General features: G+C 40.0%; 1 protein-coding gene across 2 annotated transcripts in view; it reads right to left on the minus strand.

Annotated features, from left to right (window-relative positions):
• LOC126161812 (uncharacterized) overlaps window positions 1-24,520 on the minus strand; it is a 103,845-nt gene that overhangs the window by 39,892 nt on the left and 39,433 nt on the right. For both annotated transcript variants that reach the window (XM_049917911.1, XM_049917912.1), the window contains exons 5-8: window positions 14,392-14,521; window positions 4,178-4,284; window positions 3,243-3,607; window positions 2,908-3,142 (exon numbers count right to left, since the gene is read on the minus strand). In XM_049917911.1, coding sequence (XP_049773868.1) covers window positions 2,908-3,142; window positions 3,243-3,607; window positions 4,178-4,284; window positions 14,392-14,521 — 837 coding nt within the window. The remainder of the gene's footprint in view (window positions 1-2,907; window positions 3,143-3,242; window positions 3,608-4,177; window positions 4,285-14,391; window positions 14,522-24,520) is intronic.

Consider the following 24,520-nt stretch of genomic DNA (forward strand, 5'->3'; position numbering starts at 1 on the left):
CAGCCTGGTGCTTTACAGTGTGGTTGTAGTAGCATGTCCAGGGAGGTGCGCGCATTGACCTTACTTCGTAGGTGATGGAGGTATTGTGAAGGTTTTTCATCACCTATATCCTCCTGGGTGATCACTTTTCATAATCCTCTTCTTACAAAGCGGACACTCAACATATGAGTTTAGCTGTCAGTTTCATGCATGCGTCTGTCTCTGGTGGCACTGTTATAATATCCTGTACCTCTGTTGCATACGTGAGATCGAGTTGACAACTACTAGTGCAAATTTGGTAGAATCTATCATTATTCCAGAAGACAGAAAACTTCCCTCCACCTGCACAAACCAGAACACAGGGTTGTTCAGTCAAAACAGCGGAAGTTGTACTGCCAATCTTGAAGTAACAGGTGCATCATTGTTCAGCATTTTTCTGTTGTGTGATGCAATATATCACCTCTTGTAATCCGCATTGCTGGCCACAATCACATCGGGGTCACCAGTGTCACTAACCTCATGTGGATACGAGGCTGCACCTTATATCGACGTGGTCGGCGTGTGGATTATAGACGGCAGTTATTGTATTCAACAATTTGCTACTCTGAGTTAACCTATGTGGCTTCCAACAATTCTGTGTAATAAACTCCAATAGGAGAGAGAATATGAACATTTATTTCTTTCAACAGTAATGGAAGAACTAGTCAATAACAACAGAATAATTAATTGTTTACTTGTTAAACCACAGAACTCATGGAGTATCCGATCTGTGGCAAACAATAAGCGTGAGGCAGTGCTCCAAACAGCAGGCATGCATACTCATTCACATTCAGTGGCAATCAGTTGAACGTGCAAGTCAAGCGCACAATCTCACGTTGTTGCCACATAACCATTCATATTGTTTTCTTGCCTTCGTATATGACAGGTGGTCCAGTATTTTATATTCTGGTATTTTCTTTTCTTTTGTACAAACTGAAAAACCGGTGATCTTGGAGGATGGTGTTCAATACAACTGACACACAAAACCAATTATCCACAAGGATGACCTGCATGGAGTAATCATCTGTACTTTCCACATTTTGTGTCTGCAATGTAGTGGGATTGGGATGACATATGACCAAAGCGTAATCATCAGAAACACCTCATGGGCAGTGGAACATAAGGTTTCACATCACATCTGTACACCATAACTGTAACTTTATCTGGGATGACATTTCCTTCAAAGGTTAAGATGAAAGCACCTGTATCACTTTGGTTATCCTAGAGATCTTCTTGTATGCGTCGGACGAAACGTACACATTGCCGTTCAAGATTAGCTCGTAGCCCACTCACCTGCCTGGAGTGTAAGGTCTGTGAAGGATAATTCCTTGTACAATATTCAAAGTTTTATGTGCAGCAACAGTCATTGGTATGTCACCCAATTGTTCACATGCCAGAAGAGTTTGATGATGTGCAGCAGAGAAGGCATTTATAGTGATCCATTGTGCATTTTTCCCAATGTTCATAGCTCAAATCTGTTTATGTAGTAAGTATTTATAATGAAAATTGTAAACATAGTTGATACTGGATTATTTGCGTATGTACTTATAGCTACAAACTCTGTACGTGCTATACTGTACCATCTCTGATTGACTTGTAAACAGGGACTGGTTGTCCAGTTCATCAGTCTATAGTGTGCACCACACGCAGCAGAACATAATATTACATGAAAAGTGTACTACAACTGTATAAAAGTATAAAAGCATTTTACATTTGACAGCAGATAGCACTGATTGTGTCATTTTCAACTATTTTGTTTATATGTGTAAATATTTATTTTCAGCAATGTAGGATGATTTTCATAATTTTATTTTAATTACTGACATCACAGAGTGACGCCATACAGTTTGATCTAACCATTTTATAGCAAATACTTTTTTCCTACAATTATTACCAGCAGTCTTTTTGTTACTTAAAAATGGCTGTGCCACGACCTTTCAAGCACCATGACAATAACAAACCACCATCTCAAGCCCATGGTTTCTAATTCCACAGCTCTCCCTGCTGTAAAACATGCTCCATGCAACCCTGCCCCCACCCCCTTTCATTTTCTCCAGTTGTTACAACTTTACAGTACAACTATAAAGCACCTATGTTGTTTACGAGATTTTTATATACATTGTTTTTTCTCACCCCCCCCCCCCCCCCCAATGTTATATTCTGCCATTCTAAGCCCCTCTCCCCCCCCTTTCCATCCTATTTTGATTATAGGCAGAATTTCTCTCTCTCTCTCTCTCTCTCTCTCTCTCTCTCTCTCTCTCTCTCTCTCCCCCCCCCCCTCCAACCCCCTCTTCACCCCTATTTCTTTTTTTCCATTCTTTCCACTTTCTATACTGTAATTGCATTACTCTTTCAACTTCTCATTTTTTGTCTCTCTCTTCTAATCTACATTTCTCATTCAATCCATCCTTTCTACCACTTCTGAAATAAACTTAGCACAGTGCTGAATACTGTACTATTTTGACCACCTTGTTCCTCCCATTACTTTTGCTTCAACTTTGCTTCTCTATCTCCTGTTAGTTGGTGGGTCATTCATAGCCTAGGGTTTGAGTGACCTATTCACTCTGTCCCCCATTCCACAACCAATTAATCTTCCTTTCCTAAAGAAGTAACCTACTATTACCTAAAGTTACGATTAATGTGAACTATATTGTATATGTATATTATTCCATTGGTAGTACTGGGAATAAGTTGAGTACTGACAAGTATTTCTGCCTTCTTGTGGCTACAACTAGAATCACAGACAAGGGAGCCCTAGGTATTTCTGCAAAGAGTAGGTGTTTGCCAAAAAAAGTCTTTCAACTTGAGTCTGAAAATATTCAGTTCAAAAATATGTATTTTTCTATAGACAGAGTAATTGTACCATTAATTCATCTCACTTTGAAGTACCTGGGGAGTTTGTCTCTGTGCACGCATGCTGGCTCTTGCGCTCTCAGTCCGCGAGAGCGCTGGTGTCTCCGGCTTAGTACTTTTGGATTTTAGCCTGCCCTGAGCAAGTTTTGGAGGTTCAGTCAGTTTCTTCGACCTGCTGTTGCTTGGCGTTGGCGATTCAGCTTTAGATAAGGACTTGTTTTTTTTACTTTCAGCAGGTTCAGGTTCATTGTCCAGTCGTGCTCTTCTTAAACTGTAATTCACATAAATGCAGAAAATAACACTTAATAGGTACTATAACCTACTGCTTGTCTATTAAATGGCAAACTGTGAATCTACAACACCAATACTACCTGAAGGCCCTGTTGTACCGCATCTGTGGTGTCGATCCAGGTGCTGGAATGGTGCCTGACCTCATTCTTCCCTCACCCGTCTCACTACTACTGTCCGACTGCCGACCCTCTCCTTGTCTGACACTAGTGTCTGACGCATTGCTCGCTCTGCGAAATGGTGTAACAGGTCCACGATTTCCGACAATGGCTCTGCTGTAACTGTGACTAGTGTCTACATCTGACTCCCCACCCGAGTCTACAGAGAGAGTCATTCGTGCCTGCATAGCAGTAACAACAGATTCTGTTGCTCTCAAGAATGATTCTGTCTCCAAGCTGCTGTCACTGTGTCGTTCACTTCCAACTACATCCTGTTTCTGCCCGAAGTCCTGAAATGCAAAGGTCAAATCAGATGCAAACTTAATTTTGGCATATTTAAAACTGCTCACATTACTGGTGTTACAGTAATGAACTCATCACTCTTAATTATTACTATTAAAAAGAAAATACTTTTCTCATATGAACAACAGTGCCGTAAGATAATTCAAAATACAAAATGTAAAATGACTATTAACATCATCTGGGACAGAGCAGGAGTGATCATTTATTAATTGTTGGAACAGTGACAGATTATCATCACACCTCAAAATTGTGCACTCAAAGAAGTGACAACTCAGCTGACACTTAACACCAAACACCAACCAGAATATTTCACTTAAATATGAAATAAACAATACTGGTTTTTTTTTCCTTTTCTTTCCATTGTCTCATACATTCTCTCTTCTAGCTTTCAAATCTAAAACATGACACAAGGTGAACAACTCTGCAATTTTATCATATCAATCACAGCGCCATTTAAAAATTGTCATGTATACTTCATTGAAATAAGTGTAAACACAAATGTAATGCGTGCTAATGGCTGATTGTTCCCCAAAGCTTCCCAATTTAAAGGAACTTACCGGAAAAGCTGAAACTGCCACTGGTGATTGGAAGAGATGATTCTTTGTATGCTGTGGAGACGGAGTAAGCTTACGACCAGAAGGTGGCAACCCTTTGCTGCTGAGAACTGAAAGATGACACATTTATTTATTATCAAAACACAACACGAAGTAAATCATGATGGAAATGAACTTATTCATTGCATTTCTTTAAGTTACTGGTGTGGTAAAATAACAAAATTGGCCTTTAGAGAATCTTTATTCTGAATGAATAAAAAAAACACACACACACACACACACACACACACACACACACATATTCTCTGAGACACACGCAGGCCCCTGTTTAGTTAGTGGTTATTCTGAATATTCTTTTCATGAGTGAGCACATACAATAAAAGCACTTTACTAAGTGAAACTGAATTTTTATGTGCTTTCAGCATTGACTATCTTGGCTCCAAGTATGTGTATGTGTGCTATATGATAAGAACCTGCAAATTTCTGTAAAACGGGTTGAGGATGCAATGCATGCACAAGAAAACTACTCATTTTGAAGAATACAACTGTTGTTTACTCTATGAAGCCTCCTGACTATAAGAATAACTGAATGTTGAATAGTGGCAATGTGACAGGTGTTGGTACTATACGAGCTGTGCCTGGCAATGTGCATTTTAATGAGAAATGTGTAAGATTGTTGCTTTATTTCTGTACTATCAGTAGCTTGGAGCCAGAGTTCTTTTACCTTATAAAGAGTTATATCTGCATAACCCAGGATACTGAGAGCTGGCTGAAGAACACTGCAAGCAGGAGGTAAATCTTCAGTGAATTTACGTGCATATATGAAACACAATAGCTAGCTGCAAGTGCATCAAATGTGTTTTTAGTGGCATAGGAGCTTACAAACTGAAACCACAGTGCCACATCATTTGTTTGCTGGTAATTACGAATGACATATCAGCTGCTCTCGTCATTCAAGGGTAAGATCCACAAAAATTTCAGAGAAAAATTTCAATAAAGTTCCATGGATATTTCCATTAATTCTTTTGGAATTTAATATCTTGTTTGTAGTAATGCCAAACATAATACAATATTTCATCAGATAGATAGAAAATGTACTCATCAAGCAGCAACAGGAGAAAACAGCATAAAAGTTATGGGAATGTGAAAGCTTTTGGAGACAGGGGCTCCTTCTTTTGGCAGAAGGGTTGAAGAAAAAGGCAGAGAGATGAAGGAAAAGGACTGGTGAGATTTAGAAAATGGGGAGAGTTATAGAAAAGTCGAACAGAACCCCATGTCCAGGGAGCCTTCCTGAACGGGATTAGAAGGAATTTATCCACTCAGTAACTTCCTAACCTCATCACTCCTTTTCCTTCATCCCTCTTCCTTTCCCTTCAATGCCTCTGTCAGATAAAGAAGCCAATGTCTTCAAAATTTGCATATATCTATAACTTTCATTCATGTTTTTCTCTGCTGCTAGGTGAGTGAAGTTTTTTATCTATCCAATTATATCATATTTTCAAAAATTGATTACTTTTGTTGATATATACCATTTCATCAGATAGAAAAAGGAATGAGGTGAAGCCAATCACACCTTTCATTGAGAATCCTGATACTTAACTGTTTCTGGGAACCCATAAGAAACTAAAATCATGAAGTCAAGACATTATAATCACAGCACACTGCACATAACATCAAACTAGCCAACAAAAACTATGGTTTTCATATAGAGTATGCTACACACTGAAGATGACCTTGTATAAGATGTCATTAAAAGTGTAGCAACAGTAAGACAGATATACACATAACTCACTATTTAACACTTTTTGCACAAAAATCTTCAACGGCAAACAACAGAAGTTTACAACAAAGAACCTATCAAAAGCACATTATACAATAAACAATTATTTTCAGCTGGTCATTTATAAACTATGACTATCATCAAAAAATTTCCAAAATATGCCCACATAATTAAGTGCATAAGAAATAAGTAGTGTGGTTGAAGAAGCTGCTATTCATAAACTGTGACTATCATCAAAAAATTTCCAAAATATGCCCACATAATTAAGTGTACAAGAAATAAGTAGTGTGGTTGAAGAAGTTGCTCACATAAATTCATGTGAAGTAACAAAATGGATTTTAATACACGATACTGATGGTCTATCCTGCATTAACTCTTGTGCGATCAACTTCATCATAATTACTCCAGTTATTATTTTCCTTGAGTCCATAATTACAGGGACAAAACCAAATAACTGAAGTTCAATTCTGAAAGTTAAACAGTTTAAAGTGAAAAAGGATGTAATATGCCTTCTAAACTCACACAAGATTTGGCACTAATTTTAAACTGTGACACACATTCTTAGTATAATTGCTAGCTTAGTGGTATTAATTAAAACATCAAAGCTAGGCATTCTTGGTTCTGCAATTCTCATGGCATCAGTCTTTGCTACTGCTAGTCATCCACCTACATCTGCACACCTATAGTCCCTCCCAATTTTTCATCGGCACCTCTGATATGAAGCTTAAATAACCTCAGTGTCTCTCTCTTCATTACATTCTTTTCTTCAAATTTCCAACCAGTAACTCAACAAAGACAAGAGCTACAGCATAGCTATGTCATTGAAGTTTCACAAAAGATGATTTTGAGGAACTTGTGTCAACAGAAAATACAGTTATACAGGCTGACTGCCCGATTTAAATAAAATTATTCGTAAGGAACTATGCTAAGCTTAACTACGTGGCTTGTTGCAAATGGTAGCTTAACTTGAAGTTTTTATGGATACACTTCCACATGTACTCTGTATGGTGTCCGTAGAACATCTAGGTGAGACTCAATTTTTCTCCTTGTCTTTAACAACATCTCTTCTGTCATTGCCTCTACAGGATCTTGTATTCGTGAAGTATGAGTTTCTACATCAAGCACTGCTGAACTGAAGACTTTAATCTTTGGTGTAACCCCAAACAAAAAAAGTCAAGAGGTGTTACGTCTGCTGAACAAACCACATCGCAGTGTCAAGCATGGTTGGCGTTACATCTGGTGAACATGAAGCTACCATTTGCAACAAACCACATAACTGTGTCAAGCATGGTTCCTTAGAAATAATTTTTTGTAATCGGAGAAAGACTTTATGTTCACACGGTATAAGTTTATTGGAGTGAGGTGAGAGTCAGATTGTAAACAAGTCATTAATGCTTCAATGTTTAAGCAGTAAACTGATGAAGCAAATGATTATAATGTCACCAGTAGTTTTCACAACATTTCCAAATCACATGAAAATAACACTAATTTAAATTTAGGTTCAATGCTACAAGTTTGTCAGCACTTAACGTCAATTAATACATAACAATTTGGATAATATCCTTCAAGTCAATGTGAGTATACATAAGAAAGCATTAAAGTTTACACAGAATACAAGCACATTTCTTCATCCTACTGTAATGGCTCTAGGCATACAGATAATTAATTCATAAATCATAAGTAATGTGTAAATCCAGTTTTCTTACACAGATTGTGCATAATCACTCCACCCATCACTATGATGGTGAGCAGACCACTGATATTAAATTAATGTCATATTTCAGTTGTTCTTATTGACTTATTTATTATTTGATAAGTCTTGGAATCAAACCAAGTATGAACTTCTAAACAGGGTTATAGTTTCCCCAGTTGCAAATAAGTGGAAACCACTCTCTTTCTTAAATTCAAGATGTTCATAATCTACATCAGCCCAGGCAATTACAAAGAAACTCCTGAGCCAGAAAGAAGTGGTAATGAAAATTATCGCAAGTATGTAATGGAGAGTGCAGCAGAGGGCCAGCACAGAGAATGATAATCTGGATGTGATACACTTATGGACTGTAGACAATTTTGATTTTTAATACTATTTGGCTTTAGGCATCTCTCTATTTTGCAGTCTTAAATACCTATAGACAATTAGGTAGCTAATTCATAGAGACACTATGAACATAGGTAAGTCCACAAGAAACTAATACCCTGTAGTTCCTTCTGCAGTGCCATAACATGTACACAAACTAATGCAGCAGTCATTCTGTGCTTAGTCAAGTAGAAAAATATTATTTCACATTATTCACGCCCAAAATGTTGTTGTTGTGTTTTTTTTCTTTTTTTTTAATGCACAACAGATTTTGTATGGAACACTATCAAATAAACAATTCCTTCTCAAGTTGCTGGTGCCGACTTGCCAAGAACTGTTCAAACAGACTATAAAAGAATACCACTTTGAGAAGTTAGAGCAAAGCATTTGGAATCAGAAGGACACATGTGAGCAGTTGCCAATACTCTTCTGTGTTTCCGATCAATATCTCATGCAGATTAGTGAAGTTACAATAGTGGCAAACAAAGAAAGTTGTAATCACTGACTATTCTACTTGGTTATTATACACAATTCAATTTTAACAAACAAGTACAATATTGTTACTTTTAATGTCATAATTTCAGTTTTCCAGCCTTCCCTCTCAAATTTTACTGGCAAAGTTCCTCATGAAAAACATTCCTAGTTCCAGATGCTCTCATTTTGATCAATATTTTAACATGTTGCCCCTAGAGCACACACACTGCTGGTAAATTAAAATATCAACACCAGGACGGATAATAAATCATGAAATTGTACTTATTGGGCAAATACAGCACAGTAGGAATTATACACAACTAAATTTGCAGGTGATTTGAGGATATGTCGGATGCTAAATTTGGTACAGAGAGCTGCCACCTCTGACAATAACAAGAGCTCTAATCAGCCTGAACTTCAACTTGAACTGAGGTTGGATGACATATAGAGGTACATTGTTACACATTGGTTCAACTCTCAACTCTCAACAACAATATCCTAATCACCATATCCCACATCATACGACCTTTGCTGCTGTGTACCAACATCTGTGTGAGACCGGGTCATTTAGCAGATTACCTGGACAGGGACGCTGTCGCACGGTAAGAACGCTGTCATTTGAGGAAGCTGTCTTTGCAGCATGTGGAGTGGGATCCTTCAATCAGCACTCGTGCAATTGCATGTAACGTGGGGACAAATCAGAGAATGTAAGAACAGTCCTTGGAGAGCAATTGTTACGTCCATTTTACTTGGAGTGTGTCCACAACCTGGAACCAGTTGATTATCCACCCAGAGCACAGTTTTTGCAGTGGTACCTGGAACAGTGTGAAATGCATCCTACATTTCCATCCTCTGTTTTCCTTACCAATGAAGCAACGTTCGGGTGTGATGGAGTCTTCAACATGCACAATTCGCATGTCTGGAGTGAGGATAACCCACATGCCACAGTTAGTAGCGCTCATCAAGTGCTGTTCTTTGTTAATGTGTGGGTCGGTGTTGTTGAGGACTGTTTAACTGGGCCGTATCTGCTACCTAGGCCATTAAATGGCAGGCACTATTACAATTTTCTCGCCATAGCATTGCCAGAATTGCTGGAAGACGTCCCATTCCCTGCAAGACAATACATGTGGTTCCAACATGACGGGTGCTGGCACATTTCAGTCTTCTTGTGCGTCGATTCCTGGACCGACTGTTCCCAGAAATGTGGACTAGCAGAGGTGGTCCTGTACCATGGCCTGCTCGATCCCCAGATATGTCCCGTCTGGACTTTTTTGTGTGGGGAGAGATGCACAACCTTGTTTACGCAACTCCTGTTGCACCAGAAGAGGATCTGGTTGCCCAGATAGTAGCAGAAGCAGGAACAATTCAGGTACTTCTGGGGTTTTTGACCATGTCGGACAGAACATGATCCGACAGTGTAACCTTTGTTTACGTGTCAATGGAGGCATTTTTGAAAATCTACTGTAATTGAAATTGGGTTGTGTTAATGTCTCGTCTCTTGGTCATAAGAAAATGGAAAAGTGTTTGTTGGTTTAATTAATTTGCCGCCAGAGAAATCTTCCTCTACCGGTTTAAATACACCTCATAGGAAGAAATGACATTAGGGAAAAATATTTGTTTTGATGTGCCCTACAACCTCCCAGAGTTTGTTGGTTTAAATACTTTTCACCCTGTATATCGAAGTAGGTCAGGAGAGCATGGCCAACATCTGGTCTTGCGTTATCTTGTTGAAAAATAACATCACCAGGCCTGGAAGCTAGAACACAGAAATGGGCCTTAACATGTCCAAAATGAAATGGCTGCTGCCCAAATTACCATCAATGCAAACCAGAGATTACCATGTTGTATACCTAATGGCATCCATATCATGACATCTGTATGACAATGACCCAGGCAATCTGCCAACATTCATACTGCTCAGAGTATTCACACACAGATATGTCCACAATGATATCACTGAACCACAACTCATTTGTGAATATGACATGCCACTCCTGTGCCTGATGTTGTTTGAAGCAATACTGTTGGTGTGCCTTTCTCTACCATCATTTCCATGGAATCCACAATAACAATCACCATGCTGACTGTTTGTGTGATGCTCAAGATGTTGACATGTTGTTTGTGTGGATACTTTTCTCGCTGCTCACAAACGCATACTGTAATTCAAAGTATGTGATATGGCTACATAATCCTGCATGGACAAGCAAACAATGTGTCTGTCCTCTCAGGCAACAGTGGCGCAAGACCACATAGCGTCGAGTATGGGCTTCCTGAACCCAATGAATCCATGTTCACGTGACAGCCATGGGATTCTAACCAACAAGATGGTAACTGGAGAGATAAAAAAACCTAACCACCACGCAGCAGCATGAGTACACACTTATAAATAGTATTAAAGTTTGCAAATCATCCCTCCCATACAGCTTTGGCATTCGAGACGAACATATCTGCTCAGATGTAGACTCTTTACAGCAATTTTACCACCACTGTGACCTTATCCTTCACTGGACATAATTACCCCACCAGCTTATTTGAAAAGCAGATTTCCCAGACCATTACATCCAATCCTGATACTTCTGATCCCTCCAAGAAACAGGAGTACCCCACTTGTTACTCAGTATTATCCTGTCATTGTGTATTATCGGCTACTTCGACAAAGCTATGACTTCTTAAATTCATACCCTGAAATGAGGTCCATTCTGTCCGACATTTTGCCCACCACAACTACCGTATTTACTCGAATCTAAGCCGCACTCGAATCTAAGCCGCACCTGAAAAATGAGACTCGAAATCAAGGAAAAAAATTTTTCCCGAATCTAAGCCGCAGCTGAAATTTGAGACTCTAAATTCAAGGGGAGAGAAAAGTTTTAGGCCGCACCTCCAAATCGAAACAAAGTTGGTCCATTGTAATATAAGACACAATTTAGGTCGAATGAATGACTATACAGCTACAGTAGTTTGGTTCGAGTCGAAAGCTTAGCAGTTAAGCTTTACCAGGTAGCCATTGCTATGCGTCAGGCGCTCCGTCCATATTATACGCTCCGTCCGTATTTATACGAGTACCCTTCCTTTTTCACGTGCTTCGTCTGGTTTGAATTGATTTCTTATTTTCCTTCATTTGATAAGTGCCGTTCTCTTTGTTATAGGTGTTTACGTCACTCTAGGCTGAAAATTCATAACTGTACTGTCATGCATTGTTTGTCGCATTCTGATAATGAGTGTTTACAGCCTGTCGCCGCTCGCGGTATGGCTTGCTTTTGTGCACGCTACCGCCGCTTACAATTTTTTAAAAAAGAGAGGAATCGTCTCATTAGTGAAACAATCGCAAGAGACTGCTATTTGTTGTTACTTCCACTGCTGCTTTCTTTGATAATGATCAACAAGAACGAAATAATAGAATGCGTATGATAGATGATGTTCTGAACGAGAGTTTCACAAAAATTTTTCTCCGTTTGAAAATCTTTGCAGACGCCTCTTTAGTACATTACATTCTGCACAGAAACAAGAGTCATCCTAGATTTAAAAGTCTAGTCAATTGCCGTGCTTCATTTCTGACTGTATCACTATTAGGCATAAGACTAATACGAATATAAACATGACATGATATGTATATTCTTCTGTGTTTGCTGCTGTCTCACTCTATTTTTCGTAGTTTATTAGGCAGACAGGATTTAAATGAGGTAGCAGCAAACACGAAAGAATACATGGCAAAATGTTTATATTCCTATTATAGTGAAGAGAATACTGCATGTGATTCACAATTCACAAAAGTTCATATTAGCAACCATCTCTTCTCATAGGTAGGAAAAAAATTCAGAACGTAGAGTTGGCCATGTTGACAAACATCCCAAACAGTCTTGCCAGTCGGATTTTTGTAGTACATTGAAATGTGTCTACATTCGAAGATTAACAATACGGAATTTGTATTTACTTTGTTGGATAATGTATGAAAATGCAGTGGTCGAAAAAAGCTCATCTTCCACCTTCTTTTTTTTTTTTTTTTTTTTTTTTTAATTTATTTACTGATGCAGAGGTTTTGGCGCCAGTATATTATCTTTGTGCCTGCAAAGCATGCCTGTGTAGTGCTACATATATTCGACGGCAGAAGTTAGTTGTGGCGGCACCTACCAGCATTTTTCAGAACTTCTGCTTACTTTGCACTCGATTCTAAGCCGCAGGTGGTTTTTTGGATTACAAAAAAAAAACGGAAAAAAAGTGCGGCTTAGATTCGAGTAAATATGGTAGAACAGCATTTTGTCATCCTCCCAGTCTCCGTAATATCCTTGTCAGACCCTATGCTCCAGCACCCAGCTCCCTACCCTAAGGCTCCTAACCCCGTGACCACTCCTGCTGTAATACATGCCATATGCACCCTCCTACCACCATCTATATCAGCCCTGTTACTGGTAAAACATATACTATCAATGGGACAGCCGCTGTGAGACAACACATGTTGTACATCAGCTGTTATGTAAACACTGTTCGGCCTTTTACATTGGCATGATCATGACCAATTTATCATTTGGGTCATAGGCAGAGGATGTATACTGGCAAAACAGAATATCCTGTAACAGAGCATGCTCAATGACATGACAGTCATGATCTCAGTGACTGTTTAACCACACGTTATTTGGATTCTCATTTGGATTCTTCCACTGGATACCAGTTTCTCAGAACTCCGCAGGTGGGAACTGGTACTATAACATGTCCTTGGTTCTCCCCACCCACCTGGCCTTAGTTTACATTATTTTCCTTGATCTTCACAGAAACTACACCTTTCTTTACTCTCTTTCATCTTTCATTTACTGACCTGTTTATTTTTCGCTCCCCCCCCCCCCCCCCCCTCAAACCTCTGTCACATACAACGCACTTAGCTTTTCGCTCTTACTAACTAGTGCACGATGTCTGGGCAGTAATCTCTTTCTTGTATATTACCCTATCTTCCACCTTTAAACTACCAGATTTTCAAATTTCTTCCAGTACAGTCCCTAACAACCAGTCTTTCCTTCTCATCCCATCCAGCAAGTCTCCATCCACCGATCAAGGGTTCTGGGTGACTTTTTCTAATTCTACCACTTTTCCTAAACCTCACCAGCCCCTTTCCTTCACCCCTCATCCTGCCCCCTTCAATCCTTCCACCAGAAGGAGGAGCCATTAGCTCCAAAAGTTTTTGAACTTTAATAATTTTTATACCTGTGCTCTCCTGTTCCCACTTGGTGAGTAGATTTTTTATCCATCCACTTACATTATATGTTCAAAAATTTATGATTTTCATTGATTTATTAACCAACAATACTGTAGTACAGCACACAATCAATGACCATGATCCTACCACTCTTGAATTCCTACATGTGCTAGTAGACATTACATAACGCATATCATTGTCTCCTCACAAAGAAACTTCACTCAAATGCAATTTCCAAATTACAAACACATTATGTATTCTTTCCTAATTTACAGAATGTAGATGGCATTGCTGCTACCATCTTGCACAATAGTGCTAACATGCTAATCATTTTCATATCCAACCATGTAGTGCCCTTAGTGCAAATTTAAAGTTTGTAGCATGCCACCTTCATTTTAATGGACATCAGTTTATTTAAATATTTATCAGTACTCGCATCCTTATATTTGTCCACATATATATGTTTTATATTAACTAAGAGCACATGCCCAAATAAGTACAAACTTTTTTTAAAAAATAGATGTAATAGGTTCAAAAGCTTTCTGATTTTGTTCAAATGCTCTAAAAGGAATAAGACATGGGAGCTGCACAATTCTTAAATCGAACATCATCTTTCACACAAAATAATCAGTTTCAGATAAACAGTCTGTAATGAAAAACAATTTTAAAATAAATCAGTAACTAACAGTTACTAAGTTTACCTGGTTTTCCCAGAGGTAGAGGTGGCAGACTCATTGGATCAGATTTTTCATATTCAGACTCATGATTATGTTTGGCCACCTGGTTTGCCCACTCATTAATCCAGTTTGGATTATCACGATACAGACTCATCTGCAAAGCAAAGAAACTTTTAAAATTACACTATAAGTACTTGTAGTTATGACAAATGTCAGAACAAATTCATGAAGTAAAAACTAAAACTGTATTGGTAGGTTACATCAGGAAGACACTAGTACAATAATCAGCTGAGTAAAAGAAGGTGCACTCTTGAGGGGGGAAAAAAATGGAAATAGTCAATTGTACATTTTATCTATGTAATATGATTTTTTTAATTATTTATTTATTTATTTTTGCACTTACAACAATAAAATTGACTTTCTAATCCCAATGGATGTTAATTACCAGATCATTCTTTCTTCTTGTAAGTCATTACTCAGCAGCATCATAGGATAGACAATAGTGGCAATACAGGCACTAATTAACTTCTTCCCATAAAAGCTTCATTCACAAGTGTTTACTAATGTCTAGAAAGTTATAAAATTATGTAAGCTGCAATTTGTACATATTTACTCCTAGTCTTGTAAATTATAGCAGGTATAGATGATGCAGCTCTTTGCAAGGAATAACCTAAACTAAATGTCATGTTATACTGTTGGCTGAGAAATTAAGTATATGACCCTAAAGGGTTTTATCCTCAATCATTCAGCTATATTTGCATGGTACAATCATGACCAGTATGTCAATAATGACACAATGAAATGGGCTACTGTTGGCATTACAGTGAAACTTGCTCAAGCAAGAATAAATTTTTAAAGAATGACAAACATGTTTGCTATTGACAACAAGAAACATGTGAAGTTGAGTGTGGTTATTCTAAAATACGTATTTGTTTGTCACCATATAGCGAAGATGTTGAATCACAGATAGACAAACAAAAAAACTGTCAAACAAGTAAGCTTTCAGCCAAAAATGCTTTCTTACGAATTAGACACATGCACATGCATGCACGCACAAGTGTTTGTCACTAAGTAAAGAATGGCCGTCATCAACTGTAAGGTTGGTTTGACGAGGAGGAGCAGGAGATCAGCGCTTAACACTCTCACCTCATTGTCGAGGTCATTAGAAATGGAGCACAAGCTCGTAGTGGGGAAGGAAATCAGTTGTGTCCTATCAATGCAACCATTCTGGCATTTGTCTGAAGCGATTTAGGGAAACCACGGAAAGTCAAAATCGGGATGTCCAGATGCAGATTTGAACCATCGTTCTCCCAAATGCGAGTCCAGTGTGCTAACCACTGCACCACCTTGATCATTAAATCAGTTTGAAAACCACAGTGCTTTACTAGGCATAGTCCTATCAGAGGTGGTAATCTTTGCCTTCCTCCAGCCTACAAACTGACTTGTCTCAGCCAATTACAGGGAAATCTAAAGTTTAATGTGCACTCAGAACTGCAGTGCTACTCACATCACACTACCATTGACAATTAGCTACAGCATGAAAGAGACAGTGCATTATGAGCAGGATTTCAGAATTTGTAATGGCTCGTGTGGCAAGATGCAGTGAAACATGAGATATCACTCTGAACATCACAGAGGTGGATTTAACAGTAATAACAAATAGAAAGACCAGAGAAGATGTCATGCAGTGATCTGTGATGTACTACCATGAAGGAGGGACATCGCTGAAACCACATGAGAGCCTGTATTTAACACTTTGAGGACAAACTCAAATATAGCTCATGTGGCAATAATGGTCCATGTGGCAGAAATGGCCTAAAGGTTCCACACCCGAGCACAATTCATCTTCCTGATTTTCCACTGTTTTCTTCGCACTCACGGCTTCCCCTCAGATTTAGCATGCTTGGAATTGACATCTGTGTGGTGTTGCCACCATGTGCATATTTCTGATACTATTCAAACAAATTACAGGAATGCAACCAGGTGACATCCTCAACAACTGCTCATATTGTGTTAGGTGCACACCCCATCATTTACAAGTCACAAATACAATGAGAGAGCTCTTTGTAAAGGAATATTAATACTTAAGTATGATGGGAAAGGAAGGAAGGATGATTGGGTTTAACATCCCATCGACGATGAGGTCATTAGAGAGAGAGCACTAGGCTTGGACTATGAGAGTAGGGCGAAGGAAATTGGTCATGCCCATTCAAAGGAACCATCCTCACATTTGCCTGGAGCAATTTTGGGAAACCACAGAAATCTGAATTTGAACTGTCGCCTTCCCCAATACGTGTCCAGTGTGCTGACCACTGAGCAAAATCACATGGTCGATATGCTGGGCTACAATGACCAAGAAGCATAATACACCATATGCAGAAATAATAAAAAAAACCATAAACAGGTAGCATCACTGCACAACCAAAGATGACCACTATCAGATGTTATTCACAGCTAATAGTAATTACAAACAAATGAGCAAGTAGCATTAACTTTGTCCCTCAGTTGTTTGAGCACAGAGAGCAGGATTCTAAGCACAATTTAAGAAAAATCCTCCCTCTCAATTTATAAGGTCACTTGCTAATTTAATCTCAACTGCTTCCTAATAACACTATCACAATAGCTGGAAGTGGATGCTGGAATCTCTGTGCTCTTATATTCCACAGGATGACTGGTGCCAGGGCAATGTTCTGCAGTAGCAGATTTGCTCAGCTGTTGTAAGCATGCATGACACTTACACTTAGCACACTGGTCCTCCACAGTTCTGATGGTCTGAGTAATGTATGAGACGCCACAACAGCAAGGGAAAAAGTGGACACTCACCTTAAAGAAAACCAAGACCATTCTTTACATACTCTAAAAGGGAACTTACCTTAGATGGTCATCGAAAAACACACTTCACACCCTGTTTCCACAGAATATGACCAGTCCTGTTGGAAATGCTACCTGTGTAACCCATATATGCCACAGACTTAGGTGCTACCCCATTAATTTCATCGTTCACCTGATTTACAGTTGCTCAATAGTCCAATGCACATCTGATCTGTCTTTTACTTTAACCATATGGCGAAAGGCGACTTCAAGGTCGATTAACTCGGCTAACAAACTTCCAGGGGCCGAGATGACATGGATTTTGGAATAAGGACATGAAGTACACTTCACACTGAGCACAGCCGAAGATACAAATCAATGTGAGTTGGCTTCCTATAAATGGCGTGTCCCCGATGTACCATCAACCCTTCCAGAAAAGGAATGCAGCTATCATTTTCCACATTCATTGTGAAGCAACTATTTGGGCAGAGTGAAGCTGTTTAAATTCTCACTTCATGAGGCCAAATAACAAAAGTATTGTCTCCACATTTGAAAAAGCAAGCAAGTTTTAACGCTGCTGATACAGGCAACATTCCTCAAACTACTCCACAAACAGCTCGGCAATAATAGGTGGCAAATAGTTCCCCACTGCACACCCATCTGTCTGATCACAGAACTGGTCACTGAGTAAAAAGTAACTGGAAGTCAACAAGTGTTGAAATAATGAAAGTGCACACTGCAACCTGTCAAAATATTGGTAGTAGTTGTAGATGTCAACTGGCTGCAGTCCTGCAAGTTATTTGAACATTCTGTGGGCTGGGAAGAACTCAAGTTTCACATAGTTCACCTCTATGGGGAGGAAATGTATCATTACTAGTGTAAATTAGATAAACTTTACCATGGAAGAATGATGTTGCAATGTGGTTTTCATGGACTCCACAAACCATATTTTTAGTGTGGCAGTGACAGTATGTGGAACTACTATCACAAACGTCTAAAAACCTCTGATAGTGGACTGGTCAACACCTCTGCTCAGACTTGTCACTGATTCAGCCATCTATGTTGGAGGCTTTAGTAGCCACCACAATGATTTGGAATTAAAGATAATGACACAAATGGCAACATCTAACATGACTGGTTGTCCTTGAAAATCTGTACCTTATTTTTAGTGCAAAGAAAAGAGGAACATTCTAATCAGCATGGTGCAGATTGGCACATCACTAGATCTATGCTTTACCCCTACTAGTCATGCTAACAGAAATGGTGAACTGGCAAATAGGAAAATGCCAGAATCTTTTTTACCACAGTCAACATATGTCCATACTTACTGATTATGGAATCTAGATACTTGGAATTTAAAAACAAATGGCAACAATACACTGATAACTCGAAGAACTCATTGAATTTATTTCTGTGCAGATTACAAACTGTGATAGAGTTACTCAAGCTGTCAAAGAGGTAGCAAAAAGAACAATACCCAATGGACACTGGAAACAATGTATCTTTGGTGGGTCTAATCAGTGTGATGAGCTTTACAATGAATACAAACTTCAAAAAAAAAAAAAGAGAGAGCAGTTGAACTTCTCATAGCTCTAAATGATCAGAGAAGAAAGAAAAGACAAGAAACAACAATTCAAGTTGCGAAGCTTGGCAATTTGGTGACACCATGATTTGTGGAATGGTTAAGAGACGTAGGTATAATGCTTAAAAAATTGTGATTGTTTGTTTTTGATCTTTTGTTTGTTTTTACACTATGTAGTTTTATGTATATTAAAACATTTACATACAAATGTAAAATGTTCATGTAAACCATATGAATAATAACTGCAGACCTATCATGTATGGCATATGACATGGAATCACCTTGAGACTGTGCTTAAGGTGATGAAATGCATGTTGACAGGCGACCACTTGCAACTGACACCCTTCTTGCACAGCTGATTGAGAGGTTGCACTATCTGCGCCACTTGAGGAATGAACTTTGCACAGTATACAATTTTTCCGACTGCAACTGTTTATGGTTAGTGGGCATGTAGATAAATCTGTCAAAGTGGTCACACATGGGTGCTATACCCTTGTGACTAAGCATGTGCCCTAGGTATCTGATGCTGAGGACAAAAAAACTCCACTTTTCCAGCTGACAACATAAATCATTGCTGACAACATAAATCATTTTCCCAGAGCCATTGGAAAAGGGACACCAGATTCTTGTAATGTTCTGCATGTGTCGGCCTCATAACAATAATATCACCCAAATAGTTAACACAATGCAGAATACTGTGAGTCAATTGTTCTAATACATTTGGAAAATGCTGGCTCCACTCGCAACTCCGAACAGTAAGTGATTGTTCCTAAATAAGCCAAATGGTGTATTTAAAATTAGCAACTGACATCAACTGCAACTGACCATCAAAAGGCAGTTGGAGATGTCCAAGCTTTAACTCCATCTTTGAACAATACTGGCCCCCTGACAATTTAGGCAACTCCTCTGGGCAAGGTAGGAGAAAGATCAATGTTAGACTAGGAATTAATAGGATACTTAGAATCACCAGTCCCAGGAATCAACCTGGGAGGAGTCCTTGTGACTCTGGGCCAATGGGAGTGAAACCCGTCATTGCCTGTCACCTGCAACCATAGTATGTTGGACTCAGCAAGAGAATCCAACTAGCCTCTTTCACTCTAGCTCCAGCATTTAACCGACAAGAGGTGCCCCTGTTAAGCCAAGCAACCCAGGGGAAGGTTGGGTAACCATTCCCAGCGGGAAGCTGGGTCAGTGAGCTGATCAGTGGTGGAGGCTCCAAGGCTCACAACCTCAGAAGGATCTTGGTCGATGCGTCAGTTTTCCACTGACAGAAGCAGGGAGGAAAGCTCAGCAAATGCTACTACCCCACATGGTACCCAACCCACTGTTGTCTTGGGACGACACATGCAGGCCTTCAGAATCTGGGGAGCCTGCACTGACATGCTACGAGGTACTGGAGACTCCTGCAAAGATTAGGCACAAATGCCCCAATTACTTTGCCACCTTTAATGCTAACTCACTTCTGAAGGCTGGTAAAAACTTACAGACAGCCAGCAGCAACATAAGATACTAATTGCAGCGATTCAAGAGACAAGATTCACAAATGAACAAACTTTTGAGTCAGAGGGTTACAGAATATTAAAGGTGAAACTGGCAAACGCGTCATAAAAACTATTCTCCATCTTGGCACAGAATTTTTAGTCAACAAGAAAATTCTAGATTCCACCATAGACTTTAGCTCACCAAATAGCCGAGTATCTACTATTTCTTTCTGAAGCACAAACAAAGTTTACAGCATTGTGAATGTTCATGCACCTACCGACCAGGCAAACAAGAGAGCTCTGAAAGGAACAGATGAATTTTGGGAAGAAATAGAAGACTACCTATCCCAGATCCCAGACAAACACATCATCATTCTGGTCAAAGATTTTAATGCGCCATTTGCCAAGGAGAGACAATTTCAAGATAGTGTTGGAAATTACCCAGCACATAAAAGAACCAACCACAATGGAGAGAGGCTCATGAAATTGTGTAAAGCTTTCAACCAAGTCATGAAATCAACAGCATTCAAACACTTGCCAAGAAAACAGAAAACTTGGTCATGCCCAAATCCAAATCTTGGAGAACAACAAATTGATCACGTTGCCATCACCCGAAAAACACAACGAGAGATCCAGAACGTTAAAGTTCTGAGGAACGCCAATCTGGATTAAGATACTATCTTTCAAAGATTAAAATTAAGATAATTCCAAGACCCCCCCCCCCCCCATGAACCATGGACCTTGCCATTGGTGGGGAGGCTTGCGTGCCTCAGTGATACAGATAGCCGTACCGTAGGTACAACCACAACGGAGGGGTATCTGTTGAGAGGCCAGACAAACGTGTGGTTCCTGAAGAGGGGCAGCAGCCTTTTCAGTAGTTGCAGGGGCAACAGTCTGGATGATTGACTGATCTGGCCTTGTAACAATAACCAAAACGGCCTTGCTGTGCTGGTACTGTGAACGGCTGAAAGCAAGGGGAAACTACGGCCGTAATTTTTCCCGAGGGCATGCAGCTTTACTGTATGATTAAATGATGATGGCGTCTTCTTGGGTAAAATATTCCGGAGGTAAAATAGTCCCCCATTCGGATCTCCGGGCGGGGACTACTCAAGAGGATGTCGTTATCAGGAGAAAGAAAACTGGCGTTCTACGGATCGGAGCGTGGAATGTCAGATCCCTTAATCGGGCAGGTAGGTTAGAAAATTTAAAAAGGGAAATGGATAGGTTAAAGTTAGATATAGTGGGAATTAGTGAAGTTCGGTGGCAGGAGGAGCAAGACTTCTGGTCAGGTGACTACAGGGTTATAAACACAAAGTCAAATAGGGGTAATGCAGGAGTAGGTTTAATAATGAATAGAAAAATAGGAATGCGGGTAAGCTACTACAAACAGCATAGTGAACGCATTATTGTGGCCAAGATAGATACGAAGCCCACACCTACTACAGTAGTACAAGTTTATATGCCAACTAGCTCTGCAGATGACGAAGAAATTGAAGAAATGTATGATGACATAAAAGAAATTATTCAGATAGTGAAGGGAGACGAAAATTTAATAGTCATGGGTGACTGGAATTCGAGTGTAGGAAAAGGGAGAGAAGGAAACGTAGTAGGTGAATATGGATTGGGGCTAAGAAATGAAAGAGGAAGCCGCCTGGTAGAATTTTGCACAGAGCACAACTTAATCATAGCTAACACTTGGTTTAAGAATCATGATAGAAGGTTGTATACATGGAAGAACCCTGGAGATACTAAAAGGTATCAGATAGATTATATAATGGTAAGACACAGATTTAGGAACCAGGTTTTAAATTGTAAGACATTTCCAGGGGCAGATGTGGACTCTGACCATAATCTATTAGTTATGAACTGCAGATTAAAACTGAAGAAACTGCAAAAAGGTGGGAATTTAAGGAGATGGGACCTGGATAAACTGAAAGAACCAGAGGTTGTACAGAGTTTCAGGGAGAGCATAAGGGAACAATTGACAGGAATGGGGGAAAGAAATACAGTAGAAGAAGAATGGGTAGCTTTGAGGGATGAAGTAGTGAAGGCAGCAGAGGATCAAGTAGGTAAAAAGACGAGGGCTAGTAGAAATCCTTGGGTAACAGAAGAAATATTGAATTTAATTGATGAAAGGAGAAAATATAAAAATGCAGTAAATGAAGCAGGCAAAAAGGAACACAAACGTCTCAAAAATGAGATCGACAGGAAGTGCAGAATGGCTAAGCAGGGATGGCTAGAGGACAAATGTAAGGATGTAGAGGCTTATCTCACTAGCAGTAAGATAGATACTGCCTACAGGAAAATTAAAGAGACCTTTGGAGATAAGAGAACCACTTGTATGAACATCAAGAGCTCAGATGGAAACCCAGTTCTAAGCAAAGAAGGGAAAGCAGAAAGGTGGAAGGATTATATAGAGGGTCTATACAAGGGCGATGTACTTGAAGACAATATTATGGAAATGGAAGAGGATGTAGATGAAGATGAAATGGGAGATACGATACTGCGTGAAGAGTTTGACAGAGCACTGAAAGACATGAGTCGAAACAAGGCCCCCGGAGTAGACAACATTCCAGTAGAACTACTGACGGCCTTGGGAGAGCCAGTCCTGACAAAACTCTACCATCTGGTGAGCAAGATGTATGAAACAGGCGAAATACCCTCAGACTTCAAGAAGAATATAATCATTCCAATCCCAAAGAAAGCAGGTGTTGACAGATGTGAAAATTACCGAACAATCAGTTTAATAAGCCACAGCTGCAAAATACTAACAAGAATTTTTACAGACGAATGGAAAAACTAGTAGAAGCCGACCTCGGGGAAGATCAGTTTGGATTCCGTAGAAATACTGGAACACGTGAGGCAATACTGACCTTACGACTTATCTAAGAAGAAAGATTAAGGAAAGGCAAACCTACGTTTCTAGCATTTGTAGACTTAGAGAAAGCTTTTGACAATGTTGCTGGAATACTCTCTTTCAAATTCTAAAGGTGGCAGGGGTAAAATACAGGGAGCGAAAGGCTATTTACAATTTGTACAGAAACCAGATGGCAGTTATAAGAGTCGAGGGGCATGAGAGGGAAGCAGCGGTTGGGAAGGGAGTGAGACAGGGTTGCAGCCTCTCCCCAATGTTATTCAATCTGTATATTGAGCAAGCAGTAAAGGAAACAAAAGAAAAATTTGGAGTAGGTATTAAAATCCATGGAGAAGAAATAAAAACTTTGAGGTTCGCCGATGACATTGTAATTCTGTCAGAGACAGCAAAGGACTTGGAAGAGCAGTTGAATGGAATGGATGGTGTCTTGAAGGGAGGATATAAGATGAACATCAACAAAAGCAAAACGAGGATAATGGAATGTAGTCAAGTTAAGTCGGATGATGCTGAGGGTGTTAGATTAGGAAATGAGACACTTAAAGTAGTAAAGGAGTTTTGCTATTTGGGGAGCAAAATAACTGATGATGGTCGAAGTAGAGAGGATATAAAATGTAGACTGGCAATGGCAAGGAAAGCGTTTCTGAAGAAGAGAAATTTGTTAACATCGAGTATAGATTTAAATGTCAGGAAGTCATTTCTCAAAGTATTTGTATGGAGTGTAGCCATGTATGGAAGTGAAACATGGACGGTAAATACACTCCTGGAAATGGAAAACAGAACACACTGACACCAGTGTGTCAGACCCACCATACTTGCTCCGGACACTGCGAGAGGGCTGTACAAGCAATGATCACACGCACGGCACAGCGGACACACCAGAAACCGCGGTGTTGGCCGTCGAATGGCGCTAGCTGCGCAGCATTTGTGCACCGCCACCGTCAGTGCCAGCCAGTTTGCCGTGGCATACGGAGCTCCATCGCAGTCTTTAACACTGGTAGCATGCCGCGACAGCGTGGACGTGAACCGTATGTGCAGTTGACGGACTTTGAGCGAGGGCGTATAGTGGGCATGCGGGAGACCGGGTGGACGTACCGCCGAATTGCTCAACACGTGGGGCGTGAGGTCTCCACAGTACATCGATGTTGTCGCCAGTGGTCGGCAGAAGGTGCACGTGCCCGTCGACCTGGGACCCGACCGCAGCGACGCACGGATGCACGCCAAGACCGTAGGATCCTACGCAGTGCCGTAGGGGACCGCACCGCCACTTCCCAGCAAATTAGGGACACTGTTGCTCCTGGGGTATCGGCGAGGACCATTCGCAACCGTCTCCATGAAGCTGGGCTACGGTCCCGCACACCATTAGGCCGTCTTCCGCTCACGCCCCAACATCGTGCAGCCCGCCTC

Source organism: Schistocerca cancellata, chromosome 2 (assembly GCF_023864275.1).
Source record: "Schistocerca cancellata isolate TAMUIC-IGC-003103 chromosome 2, iqSchCanc2.1, whole genome shotgun sequence".
NCBI classification, from domain to species: Eukaryota; Metazoa; Arthropoda; class Insecta; order Orthoptera; family Acrididae; genus Schistocerca; species Schistocerca cancellata.